Source organism: Lissotriton vulgaris, chromosome 10 (genome assembly GCF_964263255.1).
Source record: "Lissotriton vulgaris chromosome 10, aLisVul1.2, whole genome shotgun sequence".
NCBI lineage: Eukaryota > Metazoa > Chordata > Amphibia > Caudata > Salamandridae > Lissotriton > Lissotriton vulgaris.
The window spans coordinates 910,275,210-910,293,857 of record NC_141698.1 but is presented as its reverse complement, the minus strand read 5'-3'; the positions used below and the strand labels follow the sequence as shown (position 1 = coordinate 910,293,857).

General features: G+C 45.9%; 1 protein-coding gene across 2 annotated transcripts in view; it reads left to right on the top strand.

Annotated features, from left to right (window-relative positions):
- Positions 1–18,648, top strand: part of LOC147688996 (ATP-dependent translocase ABCB1-like) — a 684,547-nt gene that overhangs the window by 46,337 nt on the left and 619,562 nt on the right. Inside the window, exon 3 of one of the 2 annotated variants that reach the window (XM_086941883.1) lies at positions 10,991–11,054. In XM_086941883.1, the coding sequence (XP_086798009.1) occupies positions 10,991–11,054 (64 nt within the window). Of the gene's footprint in view, positions 1–10,987; positions 11,055–18,648 lie in introns of both variants that reach the window. The other variant, XM_086941882.1, reaches the window with a different exon arrangement.

The following is an 18,648-nucleotide window of genomic DNA, read 5'->3' as shown; positions in this document are numbered from 1 at the left end:
CGGCGGGGAGGAAACCAACGAACACCAATGCAGGTTAGCGTAGAGCGTGGAGGACTCTCGGCACCCCCAGGCAGGTTCTGGTAAGTTGCTGGCAAGACACCCGCTCCACCGAGGACGGCGGGTTTTTCAAGCGCCTCCGGGCGCGATGACCCCAGGGAAGGTGTTCCGGGTCAGGAGCAGGCTGGGAAATGTAGTTCCCTTCACCCGGCGGCCGCGAGGGAGACTCGAGCGGCGGCGGGGAGGAAACCAACGAACACCAATGCAGGTTAGCGTGGAGCGTGGAGGACTCTCGGCACCCCCAGGCAGGTTCTGGTAAGTTGCTGGCAAGACACCCGCTCCACCGAGGACGGCGGGTTTTTCAAGCGCCTCCGGGCGCGATGACCCCAGGGAAGGTGTTCCGGGTCAGGAGCAGGCTGGGAAATGTAGTTCCCTTCACCCGGCGGCCGCGAGGGAGACTCGAGCGGCGGCGGGGAGGAAACCAACGAACACCAATGCAGGTTAGCGTGGAGCGTGGAGGACTCTCGGCACCCCCAGGCAGGTTCTGGTAAGTTGCTGGCAAGACACCCGCTCCACCGAGGACGGCGGGTTTTTCAAGCGCCTCCGGGCGCGATGACCCCAGGGAAGGTGTTCCGGGTCAGGAGCAGGCTGGGAAATGTAGTTCCCTTCACCCGGCGGCCGCGAGGGAGACTCGAGCGGCGGCGGGGAGGAAACCAACGAACACCAATGCAGGTTAGCGTGGAGCGTGGAGGACTCTCGGCACCCCCAGGCAGGTTCTGGTAAGTTGCTGGCAAGACACCCGCTCCACCGAGGACGGCGGGTTTTTCAAGCGCCTCCGGGCGCGATGACCCCAGGGAAGGTGTTCCGGGTCAGGAGCAGGCTGGGAAATGTAGTTCCCTTCACCCGGCGGCCGCGAGGGAGACTCGAGCGGCGGCGGGGAGGAAACCAACGAACACCAATGCAGGTTAGCGTGGAGCGTGGAGGACTCTCGGCACCCCCAGGCAGGTTCTGGTAAGTTGCTGGCAAGACTTATCACAATGCTCTCAAAAGTGCTAAGAAACACTAGTATGCAAACCGAATAGATGACAACCGTAATTCATCCACAGAGTTATATAAAATAGTGAAGGAACTCTGCAAACCTACCAGTATGTCCCAATAATATGACCCCTTCAAGTGACAACTGCGAGATAATCAGCAACTTCCTCACTGATAAAATCTCTAAAATCTATTTCTCCTTCAAAAGCCAACCCATTTCTGATTAACCAGACTGGGAAACTATGGCCCCACACCCTGAAGCACATGCTTACTTAAGCAACCTGGCTTCTCTTACTGAAAAGTAGGTTACAAAAGCTATGACCAACGTCAAATCAGGATCTCCGCTTGATCCTTGTCCTCAATTTATTTTCTTTCAGCTCGCATCAGTCATAAGCCCATCTGTAACCCATATTTTTAATAAATCCCTTGATACTGCAGTATTCCCGGATATATAGAAGGAAACTGTTATATTCCCATTATTAAAAAAATCTGGCATGAAAATTTACAATCCTGTAAATTACTGACCAGTTTCCCAACTGCAATAATTGTCTAAAGTATTGAAGAAACTGGTCAATAGTTTTCTAGAAACCAACGATCTTTTGAATCCATCTCAGACTGGTTTAGAGCTTCTAACAGCACAGAAGCCACCCTACTTGCAGTATCACATACCATCTGATCTTTGGTGGATCAGGGCAAAGCTGCAGCCCTGATCCTCTTGAATTTGACAGCAGCATTTAACACTGTATCTCATGACCTCCCGTTGAGCATTCTGCATAGAAAGGGATTACATTTGAAACTCTTCAATGGTTCAACTCCTTCCTACGTAATAGAACACAAAAACTTCTAAATTCAAATGGGCTCCTTCTCTTCCAGTTAAAAAAGCATCAACTATGGTCTGCCACAGGGAGCCTCCCTAAGCCCAACCCTTTTAAACGCCAATGTCTCTTCATTAGTTAAGATCAGCAGGAAATTGAGCTTCAATATCTGCAACTATGCAGACAATAACCATCTACTAATAGCCTTCGAAGAAAAGCATGAGTATACCTGAAACAACTGTCTCTCAGAAACGGCAACTTGGATGACAGAACACTGTCTGAAACTAAACGCTGAGAAGTCTGAAATCCTGCTCTTCAGACTCACCTACTCTGGGACAATACCTGGTGGCCCCAGTCACTAGGAGCCACCCCGGAACACAAACAGGTTGCAAAAAACCAGGGCATACTCATCAACAATGCATTAAACATGCAAGACCAAGTGCGAGCACTGTGTGTAAAAAGCTTTGCCACGCTAAAACTACTAAGAAGATTCTTCACATGGATCCCCTTAAGCTGCAGAAATGCTATTACTCAGACATTACTTTCAAGTACACTAGATTATGGGAACGCACTCTATGTGGGCATGCCTGAGTATCTTTTCTCATGACTGCAAGTGATCCAGAAAGCCGCCGCCAAGCTGGTTTGTAATAAAAGCAAATACAGCTTAGCATCTGAATGCCTGATAGAGCTCTATAGGCTACCTGTGTGCCAAAGGGCCAAGTTTAAGCTACTGTGTTATGCACACAGATTGCTATGCAAGTGTGGTCCCCGAATTCTGCAAGACAGCATCAGTTTCTAGATTCCCACACGAAAACTGAGGTCTTGCCATCATGCCTTGGCCAAAATCAAGCGCATTAAGAAAGTTAGAGCAGGGCATTGCCTTTTCTCCAACTGCATGGGGCTCACAGCAGGAGGGTGATCCTCAGGCAGGAATCCACCCAATAGGCACCAGGAAGGGGAGAGTGGCCCCTTGAGCAAAGGCCTTTCCTCCCACCCATTCAAAACGGGTGCATTGAGCCTTTCTGCCCCCCGGGGGCAGAAAGTTACCTAGATACCAGGTATTCGTTTTTTATAGATCAGGGGTGGGGCTGCCCAGAATGGGCATGCCTATGCCCCCACCCTCCCCCCTTAAAAATATAAAGTCTTTCTGTCCCACCCAGGAGGCAGATGGGGGAAATATCTCCTGAGGCAAAAAGCCTACTAGACACCAGGTATTGTTTTTTTATACATAGTGGAGGGGTTGTCCAGAATAAGCATGTCAATGCCCGACCCCAAAAATATTGCTACAGTCTTTCTGCCCCACTGAGAGGCAGATGGGAGCAATTGCGCTTTAATCTGCCCCCTTGGGGGTCAGAAAGCCTACAAGGAACTAGGGATTATTCTTTTTCAAAATTCTGGGGTGGGGGAGGCCCAGAATGGGCCTGCCTATGCCCCCACTCCAAAAAACAATTATCAACAGTCTTTCTGCCTCCCTAGGGTCCAGAGGCAGATGGGGGCATTGTCCTTGATCTGCCCTCCCAGGGGCCAGAGAGCCCACTATGCACCAGGGATTATGCTGGCTTTTTTATACGTAGGGGTGGGGGCTGCCCGTAATGGGCATAACAATGCCCACACCCCTAATAAAAAATAGCCACAGTCTGCTTAGACTCCATAGCCCAGCATCCTGGGATCGGTTCCGGCCTGCAGCCTGTCTCTTGGATCACATGACTAGGTATTCTCAGGTATTTCCTAAGCATGGGCCAAATATCTGTTCCGCTCGCGAAATTTGCGGATTTTCGGCATATTCGCAATCCGCGAATCTCGCGAAATTGCCTAAAATTTGCAAATTCGTGAGCCAGCAGATTTTTTTTTTTAGGCCAGCTCAGTGTAGGGTTGAGGGCTAGGTTTGAGGGAATGTGCATGTTTTTTAGGATTTAGGGCTGTTTCGGGGGTTCAGTGCGGTTTACTAGGGTTTTTGGGTTCAATTTGGTAGGGTTCCCAGAGTCTAGGGCTCAGGGCCCGATGCAGGCCCGTTCATAATGATGTTGGCAAGGTTTTAGGGGGGTTTGGCGTTTTTTAGTCGAGAAGTGGCCTTTTTTGGCCTTTTTTGGTGTTTTGCGGGCACGTGTGCTTGGGTGAAAAGTTGTACACTTTCCAGTGGCTCGATTTTGTTCTGCCTTGCTGAGAATCTTGGAAATCACTGGAACAAGCGTTCTGGTAAGTTTTAAGAGGATCTAAGTAGTGGAAGTGCTGAAAACAGCAATTTTCTGTCAAAGCGCGATTTGCCATATTATCCAATGGGCGGTTTGGGGGCGCAAAGAGAAAGTGTGTTTGGGGTATTACAGTTGAGCATGGGGAACAGGGCTTCTGTGAGTGGTATGGAGGGGGAATTGGTGATTGTGCTAGAAATTTGGGAAGAATCGATTGATGGGAAGGGTGTGTTTAAACAAAGTCGAGAAAGGGAAACCGCTGCCGTAGGCGCCCTTGTTAATTTTCAATTATTGCGTGTTTTCACGGTGCAATTGGAGTGTGTTGTAGGTGGTTCTTAGTGGATTTGCTTAGCTGGAATGAGAGTTCGGAATGTCTAGGTTTGATTGCAAGTGATTTTTAAGAAACTCCATGGTGGAAAAGGGGTGTTTTGGGCCTAGTTTCAGAGTGCATTTTGGCACAATTTTAAGGCATGTGTGAGGTCACGGTAATGCACGTTTTTGGGAGGGTAATGTGGGGTGTTCTGGGAGTTGGTTTAGGGGTCTGGGAGCACTGCTGGGAAGGTCTAATTTTGTATCAAAACAGCAGTTTGGTCGAAGGTTGAGGGGACAGGGGAATTTGGCCCTGTTTCTGAGGTGCATTTTTTCCCATTGGCTTCCATTGGTGGCCTGTGAGGTAGCAGTATTGCATGTTTTTGGGGGGCTATTTAGGGGTGTTCTAGATTTTTGGGAGTGGGTTTAGGGGTATGGGAGCACTGATGGGAATGTCTAATTTTGTGTCAAAACAGCAGTTTGGTTGTAGGTTCAGAGGAAAGGGGAATTTGTGCCTGTTTCTGAGGTGCATTTTTGCCACTGGCTTCCATTGGCCGCCTGCAAGGTAGCAATATTGCATGTTTTTGGGGGGCTATTTGGGGATGTTCCGGGTTTTGGGAGTGGGTTTAGGGGTCTGGGAGCACTGCTGGGAATATCTAATTTTGTGTCAAAACAGCAGTTTGGTCGTAGGTTGAGGGGAAAGGGGAATTTGGGCCTGTTTCTGAGGTGCATTTTTGCCATTGGCATACATTGGCGGCCTGCAAGGTAGCAGTATTGCATGTTTTTGGGGAGCTATTTGGGGGTGTTCTACATTTTTGGGAGTGGGTTTAGGAGTCTGGGAGCACTGCTGGGAAGGTCTGATTTTGTGTCAAAACAGCAGGTTGGTCGAAGGTTGAGGGGAAAAGGGAATTTAGGCCTCATTCTGAGGTGCATTTTTGCCATTGGCTGACATAGGCGGCCTGCAAGGTAGCAGTATTGCATGTTTTTGGGGGGCTTTTTGGGGGTGTTCTAGTTTTTTGGGAGTGGGTTTAGGGGTCTGGGAGCACTGATGGGAATGTCTTATTTTGTGTCAAAACAGCAGTTTGGTCGTAGATTGAGAGGAAAGGGGAATTTGTGCCAGTTTCTGAGGTGCATTTTTGCCATTGGCTTACATTGGCGGCCTGCAAGGTAGCAGTATTGCATGTTTTTGGGGGGCTATTTGGGGGTGTTCTAGATTTTTGGGAGTGGGTTTAAGAGTCATTTATGAAGCGCTTAACTAGGGAAAAAGTCAATACCAAAATCCAATATGTAGTGCAATGGTATGGTAAATGTAGGTGAAGGGTTAAGTGACTACTCAAGCCTACATGTGGGTACTCTAATAAAGATAGATAATAGAGAATTCCTCGCAGACTGTGAGACAAAGGGAGATTAGGCATTTGCAGAATGGACCATCCTGCTAGGTTAGCAGGGGCGGAGCTGCTCCCCAACCCATTCACATTTCAAAGGATCTGCCTCAGCACACTTCCGAATAACTTGGCACCAGTCTTTTGTCACAATAGACCTCTTGGTGCTTAGTCAGTGGAAGTCAGCAATTCCACAACCAGATGACAGAAAGATCTAGATGTTTCTCCCACTTAAAAGACTGGCACCAGTTATAAATATTGGACCTCCAGAGCCACTCTTCAGTACACTCCTGGATCTGCGGCGGACACTCAGAAGGCCTGCCTGGTACTTCAGAGGTCTGCCCTGCTGCTTGAATATAGATTCAAGCAGCAGGTCTTGCTTCAAATCTTGCTAATCCCCCACAGCTCCAAAGAAACACTAAACTCCGCAGATCAAAGGCTTTTCTCAATGCCTTGAAACAAGAATGACAGAATTGAGGGCCTCTATTTTGCTTACCTTGTGTCTAAACTCTGGAACTCCCTGTCACCATTATCAAGATAGACCAAACAAGAAACTAAGTTCAAGAAACTCCTCAAACCCCATCTTTCTTAGCAATATACCCATGCTACTAACTGTCTGAAGGACATGACATCTAGCTTTGGGAGACCTGTGTGTGTATCCTTGTGCTTCACAAATGCCTACCATAGCATACCATAGTTTTGTACCTCATAGGAACTGCCCTACTGCTACCAGAGGACTGTCCTGCTGCTTGAAGCTTATTTTGTACCCTCAGAGGACTGCCCTGCTGCGGAGACTTGCTGCTCGATTCCAAGACTACTAGATTAACTCCAAGGGCTAGTTGATTGGCCTCCTGTTCTGAGCTACAGGGAGACAACAAGCTCCAACAACTTGAACTGAGAACCTGGATCCTGCCTGAAGGGAGTTCTATCCACCAAATAGTGCATTTCCAGCCCTAGAGCTTTGGAACTGCTGCTAAATGTGCCAAACAGCTGAAAAGCTCATCTTTTAACTTGGAACAATTTCCATAAAGGGGCCTGATTACTGGGACCTACCTGCTCGTTGATTCGCCCAAGATGCACAGCAGATTGGGCTGACTTCACAGTAGCTCCCATTACATTTTTCTCTGCAATAGTAAATTGTGATAAAAACACAAAGTAACAAAACAGGTAAATGTAAGCTACTTCTTCAGATAAAGCTTTTGACGGATTTTTAAGATTAGTTGTGATAGTTGAGGGTAGTAACATTGACTAACGAGCTATCTGAGCTCAATTGGTGGGAAAAATGATTTAGCATACTATATGCATCAGTCTTATTAAATTAATCAAAACTCTCAGTCAATGACAGGGAATTATTAACTTACATGGAAGCGAACAAAAATGTATAAACCTGCAACTTTTTCATGTAAATTACAAGAGTAATGGTTAAGTGTTGAGTGCAGCCAATGCTGTTAAAATTCTAGATTTCATTGATAGTAAACGTTTCTTCTGTCATGCAAAAATAAAACATTTCCCTGATCATTTCAAAATTGTTTGTGGGTATTGTAATTTTCTTGACTGTGTACATAAGTAAATATATGACCAAATTATGGAAAATCGTTTGGTGTAATGCATTTAGAGTTGGGTTTTTGCCTTTACTGATATTAACTTTGAAACAAATATTTATAAGTCACTGGACTTATTTGTCTTAGGTTCAATTCAACTAATAATTCTGTAGGAAAGGATTTACTAAGTTATCTTTTGAATCCTGGTGGAATGGTGTAGGAAGGTGGAGTAATCTGTTGGGTTAGACTTCACTGTGTAATACCCTCACATTACCCCAAAAATGATCCTTAGATTCACAATATTAATTCCATAGCTCAGTCCTGGTAGTGTGGCAAAGAGCAGTGAAGCTTTACTCAAGGAACATGTGTTAAGTATTTCAGAGATCCAACATGGATGATAAGAAATTGACATATAAATCTAGACACCAAAACAAAGTCAATCAGATAAGTATGGCTTGTATTGTGGAGAAGTGTGGCTCAGGGGTTAGAGGCGGCAGACCCGGAAGCTGAGATCAGTCCTGGACCAGGGTTCAATTCCCCGCCTCGGCGGGTCTTGGGCTAAAAATTCCACGGACTCGATAATTATCGCTCCGGTGCCTTCTCGACTCACGGGTTCACACTCTGCGACTCTGGGCAATAGCTTGCTTAATCTCCACAACGGCCCCTCGCGGCGGGATGCCTGACTTTCACCTTGTGGATACCCGCTGGGGCTATCACACAGGGGAATATCAGGACGGGTTCCCTAAGCAAGCGCCGGGACACCCACTGCGGGTAGCTGTGCGCTATATAAGCTCAACTACATTTACATAACCAGAGTTAAGGATTTTAGGTAGCAAAATTAAACCAGTGCAAAAAAAATACTGTAAAACATTTTCAGTTCAGTCAATCGGAAAAAGCACTAGTTACAATCAGTCATTTTCAGGTTGAGTTGTGTGAAACCCAAAGAGGGTAAAGGTGATGCAGGTCAAAGGACCAAGCCATGACAGTCAGTTCAATTTTACCTGGCTCAGAAATCTCTGGTGCAGAGTTGCCCTGGTTGTCCTTGGTGCTGGTTTTACTGCTTACACGATGATGGTAAGGAAAAGGGTGCAAAAAGTAGACAGCAAAGCCACTGCTGACATGGATGGAGTTTTTGAGGTGTTCATTCGAGGTTCAGTGTTGAGTTAAGGTGGTGGTTGCCAGACTGTCCACCAACAAGCCTAGGTACTGGTAAGGTCCACAGAAAGTTATTTCGATGTCCAGAGGTCCAGGGGGAAAGGGGACCTACCTGAAACTTGCTGGAGGTTAGGAACACATTTCTCATAATGCACTAGACCATCTACTGTTGGATGGTCCCTTGGAGGGCCTCATGGCCAGAGATTCTTTGATTCCAGTAACTTGTTTTCATCTGCACTCTGCAGGGGACTCAAGACAATAGTCCAAGGGAGTCTGGAGTTGCCTTTGACTCAGGAGGGTTGCCACAGGTGCAGGGTATCACACCTTTGAATAATGAAACTCCTGTTTTCTAAGGCTCGGGTCTCTTCTGTGTCCTTTGTTGAAAGGCAGATCAGAAATGAGGATCTTGTGACAGGGGTAGGCCTTAAATCCTAGATTTAGGAGTGTTAGGGATGCGGGTGCAAGTGGCCAATGGGTTACTTGCCCCAGCGGCTAATTGAGCCCTGAGGTGACCACATCAGGGGGTGTGTGTCACCTTTTTCCACCCAGAACCCTCTGTTCTGACACTTAAAACAGCAGAAACCATCCTTAGTTGTACAGACCTGGTAGCCCACCCTAGAGTTGTGGATATCCCTCTGGGGTAAACACCTCATGAATACCTAATGTTCGTACCTGCCTGGAGGCAAATGTGTCTGGGCACATGGGGAAGGATGTTTCCTCCTTTAGGAGGCTGCAAGGTTGCATATCATAGGAATTGAAATCTTTTAAGCTCACCACCATTATGTGCCACTTCACTAGCCATCCTGTCAGGGAGGGGCGTGTTACCTCCTTCCTGTCCAAGCCATTGTTCCTGACTCCTGGAAGAGCTCACACCTCCTGGGAGGGGATAAGTTTCCTGTCTTGGTGCAGCAGGTGTGAGCTGGGAGCCAGAGTACAGGATAGGCTGAGGCAACCATGTAAGCAGCCTCTAAGGTAGGCACCTCGTGCATGCCACATCATCCTCAACACAAGAGTAATGTCAGAGGAGTTAAGGTACATTGTTTGATACTAAACATGACATATTTCGGCAGTACCATAATGGACCTAGAGACCCAGAGTTTGCCCGAGTCCAGCCCATGTTATCCTATGAACCCCTTATAACTTATAGTAGCCTTTAATGGTAAAAACCTCTACAGGTACATAAAAGCTTGCACTCACATGTTCTCACCTTAAAATAATGCACCCTGACACCTAGGCTCAGGAGAACTTCCTTAGGGGTGACTGGCATACGTTAACAAAATTGTAATAAGTTTGCCACTCATGCTGCAGGCAAAGTCAAGTTCAAGCAGTTTGCATTGCTCCTGCAGTCTGCAGTGGCAGGTTTACTTGGGTCATTGAGGGTGGCACAAACAGCTCCGCAGGCCCTGGTGACCCCTTCAACACCCATGCCCTGGGTACCACTGTTACCATATACTAGGGACACTTGGGACTTATAAGGGGGTCAAAGTCCTTGCCAATTGGGATTCCCAATTCACATCTATCAGTTTTACGGAGAGAGCACTTACACTTGGGTCTGGCCAACAGGCTTCAGTACACTTTCAGAGTCATAAACATCAGCCCTGGATCACCAAGTGGTCAGCAAGTGGGGGGTGGGGGGACCATACAAAAATGGCAATGTCCTACAAATGGTATTTGTTTAAAATGGCACAGTGGATCGCTATTTAAATATCAATTCCAGATATGAGGGTGAAAGATGTATTTTTGCTTTCTCTTTTCAGCTACTTATCTCATATGTCCTACATCAAATTAGAGCATGTTTCTCAAAATGAAACTTATAATAATTCTCTTATTAATAATTACAATTAGTGGTGTTAATGTTATTAATAATAAGTTTGACTATGAATGTAAACTACTATGTTAGATCTATTTATATATTCTCATAAAAATTGTTTTCACAATTACTCTATTATTTTTCATTCTGTTGCTTATTTATTATTACCTTGTTTCTCTCTCTCTTCCTTTTTTCCCTATTTAATTATGTCTTGATTTCCTTCTCCAATCTTTCATATAATAATTTTTATATATTATTTTACGCTGTCATTCCTATGTTTTTCTAAACGTAGCAATAACTATTTAATCGGTTCCATATTTCAAATTGTCATGGCTGTAGAAGCAATATTTCCTTCTACTTATTCTCATTTTCTTGTATATTTGTAAAATGCATGGCCTCAATAACAATATAAAACTCTAAAAGAAGTTGCCACAGACAGCAACTGATATTGTCTATCCTAGAAACTTTCAGTTCTAAATCAAACATACTTGGACTAACCCTGATAACAGCCACAGGCATTCTCATCTTAGGGCATGAAGCTCTATTTTCTTAACTCTCACACTCATCCAATTGCACAGAGGTACGTGTTAAAGCCTCTCCCTTGTCATATAGAACTGGAGAGTTAGAGTGGGGGCTGGAGATTAGAAATGTAACATGTATGCAGAGTTTAATTGACTTGTTATATATTTTCTTTTTCACAAAATGCTTCAGGTTAATTATTTCAGATACATATATATTTTCTGTTCATTTTCAGCAGCACCAGCAAACAGTTCTCAATGCAATGGTTCTCCTGGAATAGATCTCGAAGCAGAAATGTCAAGGTAAGGAAATCCTCCTATTTTCAAAGAATGCAAAGTGTCTTTGTTTTATTACTGGGAGGTGCCCTTGAAAATGGCAACGTGCTCTGTGATTTTCAGGACTCAACCATATTTCACTCACAATCAGTGTGATATTAGAGTTGCCATTGATGCATGCAGTTCCTGTCTGTCTCACAGTGACTCTGAGACTAGCTGTTTCGCTATTTCTCTTTCCCAGTCCTCTTCATATGTATCTATTTCTTTTTCCTCTTACTCCGCCTTGGATTTCCTTTCGAGTTAAACTTTTAGGGGCAGATTTATGAAGGACTTGCGCCGCTGGTGCGTCACTTTTTCCCATGTTAAAAATGACGCACCGGCGGCGCAAGGCCTTCATAAATCTGCCCCTTAATACATATGCCTTTCGCATGTGGGCATTGGAACAGTTAATTGCTAATACGTCGCCAAAGTGTGCATTTATACTGTTTTGTTTACCATTCTTGTCAGAATTATTCTCAATAAGTGCTTTACTGCTAATATCATCTCAGGTAACAGTAGAAGAGCGATAAAATGGAGCAGGGAGAAATACTTGAACAATAAAAGTACACTAACCGTGTACCTAGAACAATTGAAGTCCAGCATCCACATTAGGGGCAGCAATGAGCATGAGACAATTTTGACAACTTACATTAAACTCTCCAGCAAGCTATTGCTACTGGTCTGCACCATAGACATCAAGCAGCTATAGTGGAAAACTCAATGAAGGCTGCTACGACAAAGAGTGCAAAGCTGACAAGCAATGGCTGACAAGGACTGGCATAACTCTCCAACAAACTGGCAGCCATATAGGGCCACAAGTAGAGACTACAAAGCCCTATTGAGCGAGAAGAAATTGAACCATCAAGAAGAAGTGTGGCAAGACTTGATTAAGGCAGTGGAGGGGAAAAATAGTACATTTTTCTGGGGGAACATTGTCTGAATATTCAGGTATGGCCCAGGATCCCAGGAATATCACATTCCAGCACAAACCTAGATAGCTCAAATACTCCAGTGTCAATCAAATGCCACCACTGGCTGAACAAATGATGTACCACCAATGGGGCATTTACAAATTTTGCATCCAGAAGATGGAAGAGCAATTCTGGAACAGAAGGCAAATAAAGCACCTCATCCCGATTGAGTGTCAGTCGACACGTTTGTATTTGTATTTATAAAGCACAACATTCATCCTGAAGGACATCACAGTGCTAGGAGATCATACAGTAGGGCGTAGGGTAATTGGTTGTGGCGTGGAATATTCTAGAGTGATGGGTAATCTACTTAGTACCTAGGAAATAGGAAGGTTTTTAGCTTCTTTCTAAAAGCCAGATATTCATCTGTCAATCATAGGTCAAGTGGGAGGTCATTCCACAGCAGCCAATTTAGAGAAGGAGCGGTCTCCCATCCTAACTCTGGAGGTGCGTTTAACCCTTGCCAGGGCCTGATGGCATGATCTCAGGTTACGTGGAGGGACATGGAACGTCATTTTGTCTTGCAAAATGTGTGGGCCTTTCTTATGCAGAGTTCTATGCGTATTGCAGAGGAGCTTGAATTCTTTGGTGCACTGGCAACCAGTGTAGTTCCTTCATGCTGTCAGATGCTGAGCTGTATCTGCTCTTGTTGCAGATCAGTCTAGCAGCCATGTTTAGGACTACCTGCAGGCAAGAAAAAGGTACACGGGTAGGCCCACTTAAAGTGCGTTCTTGTAGTCCAATCTACTCAGAAAAAGTGCCTGAGTGATCATTTTTCTACAGTTTAGTGGGATCAAAGGGAAAAGTCCACAAAATAGTTTTGGTGTGGCAAACCTTTTTCCGCATAACGTTCCCACTTGGTACTGCATGGGTAGGGTATTGTTGAATAGGATACCCACATTGTTAGTGACTCGCTTGGGTTCAGGGGTGGATCCCAGAGCTTGGAGCCACCAGCTGTTGTCCCAGATTGAGTGTGCAACCCCCCAGAGCAGAATCTCGGATTTTCCAGCATTTAGCTTTAGGCAGTGCTCTGTCATACAAGTTGCAATTTCGGTGAGAAAATTGATTAGATTGCTCTTGCTCTCAGTGTAAGCCCGATTGTCATCAAGAGGGATCATTAATTGTGTGTCATCTGCATATGAGCAGATGTCAAAGCCCCATTTCCTACTGACTGCTGTTAAAGATGAAACATACATGTTAAAAAGAGTGGGGCTTAGCGAGGCTCCCTGTGGGACTCCATATTTGATACTTTTTGGTTTAGAGGAGCAAGGGCCCATTTGAATTTTGTGGGTGCAGTTTTTCAGGAGGGATGCAAAACCATGAGAGGGCTTTTGAATGTAATCCTTTTTCATGGAGGATTCATAGTAGGTTGTTGTGGGATACAGTATTGAAAGCCGCAGTAAGATCCAAAAGGATCAGTGCTACGGCTTTGCCTTGGTCCACCAAGGATCTGATGTTGTCGGATACAGCAAGTAATGTGGCCTCAGTGCTGTAATTGGCTCTCAAACCAGTCTGGGAGGTGTCCAGGAGAATATTGGTTTCAAGAAAGGCGGTAAGTTGTTTACTCTCAAAGACCTTTGACAGATATGGTAGCTGCGAGATAGGTCGGTAATTTGCTGGGTCATAAATATCTAGGCCTATTTGTTTTAGTAGGGAAAAGACCATGGTTTCCCTCGATATAGCTGGGAAGGAAGCTGACTCCAACGTTTGATTAAAAATTGCGGTGACATTGGGGAATAGAACTGATACTAATCAGGAGAAGATGAAGTGTGGGCATGGATCGAGTGGCGAACCTCTAACACAGAAGAAAGAAGACCAGGTCTAAGTGTGGTGTGCTGTCCTAAATGGTGTGTAGGAATCACACGGAAAACCATGTGGCTGGAGATGTTATGTTTCAATGGGCTAGAAACGTCCCATCAGACCACCCAATAGGCGGTATATCATCATTTGGGGGATGGCAGTAATTCCTGCACCGCCAAAGAACAGTGCGGGCAAGGAAATCAACCATGTTCTGCCAACATTGTGCCCAAAATGAAAAGTGTATTATAGAAAAGCAGTGCTGTGAAAAAGGTGATGCTTAAAAATGACTACCTAGACTGCGTGGATAACCTGATAGCAGAAAGTATAGGTGTCATGATTAAAAACACGCCTAGTAGCGAGATAGTGGAGCTACATGGTGGCGTTGTGTGGGATGGTCAACTAGTTTCAGCTGTTAAGAGTAGTGCTCCAGCTTTCATCAGGACCTTAAATTAAGTGCGCTACTGCCAGATTGACTAAAGGGTGTACAAGTATTAGGAAGCTCAGGTTGCATCAAAATACTATATAATTGAAGACGTATCACCCAGACTTGGAGACTCTGTGTCCTCTGCAGACAGGAAAGGAATGTTCTACCCAGCCTTGTGTGGGTAAAAGCCTCACCTTACCCGGCGACCGCTCGGGAAATGGAGGCCCCGCTCTATCCGTCGGTACCTCGGCTCGAAAACGAGCGGAAGTTCCGCTCGTTTTCGAGCCGAGGTACCGACGGATAGAGCGGGGCCTCCATTTCCCGAGCGGTCGCCGGGTAAGGTGAGGCTTTTACCCACACAAGGCTGGGTAGAACATTCCTTTCCTGTCTGCAGAGGACACAGAGTCTCCAAGTCTGGGTGATACATCTTCAATTATATAGTATTTTGATGCAACCTGAGCTTCCTAATACTTGTACACCCTTTAGTCAATCTGGCAGTAGCGCACTTAATTTAAGGTCCTGATGAAAGCTGGAGCACTACTCTTAACAGCTGAAACTAGTTGACCATTCCACACAACGCCACCATGTAGCTCCACTATCTCGCTACTAGGCGTGTTTTTAATCATGACACCTATACTTTCTGCTATCAGGTTATCCACGCAGTCTAGGTAGTCATTTTTAAGCATCACCTTTTTCACAGCACTGCTTTTCTATAATACACTTTTCATTTTGGGCACAATGTTGGCAGAACATGGTTGATTTCCTTGCCCGCACTGTTCTTTGGCGGTGCAGGAATTACTGCCATCCCCCAAATGATGATATACCGCCTATTGGGTGGTCTGATGGGACGTTTCTAGCCCATTGAAACATAACATCTCCAGCCACATGGTTTTCTGTGTGATTCCTACATACCATTTAGGACAGCACACCACACTTAGACCTGGTCTTCTTTCTTCTGTGTTAGACGTTTATTTGGGGCATAAGTTGACAGGTCTTTAAATTATATCCCCTTTGACCCTCCCCACTTTTGTTTTTCAGCGAGTGGCGAACCTGCCTTAACCTCAATCATAGATTTTGTTACTTGCCCTTCTGAGAGGGAGGCCAGAATGGCTGGATGAGCCTGAGCCTGAGGATGTGGTGTCATGGTTTCCCAATCTTTATTATCTCCCTCGGGCTGAATGTTAAAGGATGTGTAGATTTGGGCCACTTTTTCAGTGAAGAATTTGTTAAGTAATTCACAGTTTTCTATTGTAGGTGCCGTAATTTTGGACAGGCTAGTGGGGTTGGAGAGTTCTTGAATATCTTTATATAGTTGTTTGGATGAACTACCATTGTCTTCAATTCTTTTGTGTAGTAGTTCTTCTTTGTGGTTTTTTAGGGCACTATGATAGCTTATCAGCTCGACTAGGTATCTTTTGACAGTCTCCATTTGTGTTTCCGAGTTCTACACTGTTAGATTTGGGGGTCTCTAGTTGGCACAGGTAGGTACTTGTGACACATAGGGACCCTCTCCTCTAGTCAGGATAAGGGGGATTACACTCCTAAAATAACCCCTGCTCACCCTCTAGGTTGTGTGGTGCGAGCAGTCAAGGTTTATTTCAGAGGCGTTGTAATTTAAGCAGTTGTGACCACATTCAGTAACCCAGTGACAACACTACAAATGGACACCACACAGGTTTTATATAAAAAATAAGTAGACTTTATATAGAGTTACCAAAAGACCATAAACGACAGAAATACACACTATTATTGCTTTGAGATGGTAGATTTAAATTTAGTTCAGCTCAGTTCTTATATGCGACACTCTGCGTCATTGTACCTTAAGTTGCGTTGCGCTTCCACAACAAGCAATGTAGCAGCGATTGGAAATGCAGAAAAGTTCAGATACAAAGAAATAAAGACGAGAAGATCTTCCAGATGCAGCACGCTTCTCGGGGATGCGAGAAGTCCTGGGTTCGATGCGTGGACTGCAGCGGCGACACCCGTATGATGCGAAGGCAACAGCTCCAGCGGTTACGCTCTTCTCCACGATGCATAAAGCTTCTGCTCAATGCGACAACTACAGCGGCGCCATCCGCGATGCGATGGCAGCAGCTCCAACGGTGGTGCGCTTCTCGTGGATGCAAGGTGCTCTTGGTCGATGCAGTGCAATGCGACAGTTCCAGCGGCGACACCCTCCTTCGGAGTTGCAACGGCAGGCACAGCGACAGGGACACGCTCCGACCTCGTTGCGAGATTCTTCTCCTGATGCGGTGCAGTGCGACAACTACAGCGGCGACACCCTCCTTCTGAGTTGCGACCGTAGCAGCAACGACAGCGACACGCTTCTTCTTTGTTGTGGCACGCTTCTCTACGATGCGGTGCAGTGCGACAGTTCCAGCGGTGACAACCTCCTTCAGAGTTGCGACGGCAGGCACAGCGATGGCGACACGCTTCTCCTCGTTGAGTCACGCTTCCAACTCCTTGCAACACGCACTTCCTCTGAAGGCCCAAAACAGCAGTAGGCACTTCCAAAAGAACTCTGGGGAGCTGGGGGTGAAGTCTGTTGTCCCTGAGACTTCAGCAGGAGGCAAGCTCTTTTCCAAGCCCTTGGAGATCCTTCACAAGTTGAAAGCAAAGTACACAAAGTTCCTTTCTTCTTCCTTTCTTCTTCTTCCTTTTGCAGTAAGGCAACCACTGCAGGCCAATCCCCCAAGCAGCACTTCAGCTTGGGAATAGTCTCTCCTCAGTTTCTTCAGATTCCTCTCCTCAGTAAAGGTTTCTTTTTGTAGTCCAAAAGTGATCTAATTTCATGGGATCAGGGTCCAAATATGTATACCCCAAAATCCTTTGTTCTCTGAGGGGAGAAGGGCCTTTCCCAGTCCAAACCAGTTCTGAAGCACTCTGTTTACCAGACTTCTCCTTTCCTTTCACAGTGCAGGGCAGGCACATCAGACGCCCCACAGGAGGTGGAGCCAGCATTGTGGAAGGCAACTACAGTCCTCGAGCACTTTGTTTACAGGACTCCTTCTCTTCTTTCAGTGTGCAGGGCAGAGAAATCAGCCGATCCCCAGGGGGTGGAGCCAGCATTGTGGAAGGGAGGCACAGCCCTATTCAAGGTTCAGGTGCAAATCCTCTCTCCCATCCAGATGCAGAGCTCTCTATTCACCACTGGGTGACTCAGCCTGTCTCCTGGAATTCCCCAGCCCTGTCACTCACAAAACCAGACATAGGAACACACAAACTAGCAGATGCAGGTTTGATTGGTTAGACAAGCAAAGACCTACTTTATAAAAGTGGCATTTGCAAACACATGTTCTCTGAGACAGTTAGGATTATAAAATGTAAAACTCTAACAGCACATTCTGGCCTATGGAGAACAGGTAGCCTCGCAATAGTGAAAACGAAAATGGCTGTAATTCACTGTTAGGACATGCAACACACATCAGGGCTTGTCCTACCTTATACTTACAATGCACCCTGCCCTTGGTGACTGATATGAAGAAAAGGGAAGGTTTAGGGACTGGGAAGTGTGTGCACTTGCCCAGTCAGCATAACAGTACCAGACTGCACACAGACTCTGCAATGGCAGACCTTTGACACATTTTACAAGGCTGCTTCTGTGGGTGGCACAACCAGTGCTGCGGGCCCACCAGCAGCATTTGGATTTACACACCTTGGGCACACTTAGTGCACTAGACTAGGGTCTGACAAGTAAACCAAATAGCCAAACAAGGAACCACTGATTAATACATCAATTTACAATAGGGAGCACTTGCACTGTGGCACTAGATAGCAGTGGCACAGTGCCCAAAGCATCTAACACCAGCAAAAATACATGAGGTAACAGCAAAAATGGAAGGGAGACCCACACCAATGGTGCCAGGTCTAACACGTGTTCCCTCCAGATGAAAAGTGGGGAGAACTACCCCAAATCCTGGGAGTTCTCTTCTTTAAGGCGGAAAAATCTGGACAGACCATCAGCGTTGGCGTGTTCTGTACCAGGGCGGTGTTCCACAGTAAAGTCCATAGCCTGTAGGGAAATAGACCACCTCAACAGCTTTGGATTCTCACCCCTCATCTGCATCAACCATCTGAGGGGCCTGTGGTCTGTCTGAACCCGGAAGTGAGTCCCAAACAGGTATGGTCTCAGCTTCTTCAATGCCCAGACCACAGCAAATGCCTCATGCTCAATAGCACTCTACCTCTGTTCCTGTGGAAGTAACCTTATACTGATAAAGGCTACAGGTTGATCTAGGCCCTCCTGATTGATCTGTGACAAAACAGCCCCCACACCATGCTCTAAAGTGTCTGTCTGAACGATAAACTCACTTGAAAAATTGGGTACCCTGAGCACGGGCGCCATGCACATGGCAGCTTTCAGGGCCTCAAAAGATTTCTGACTGTT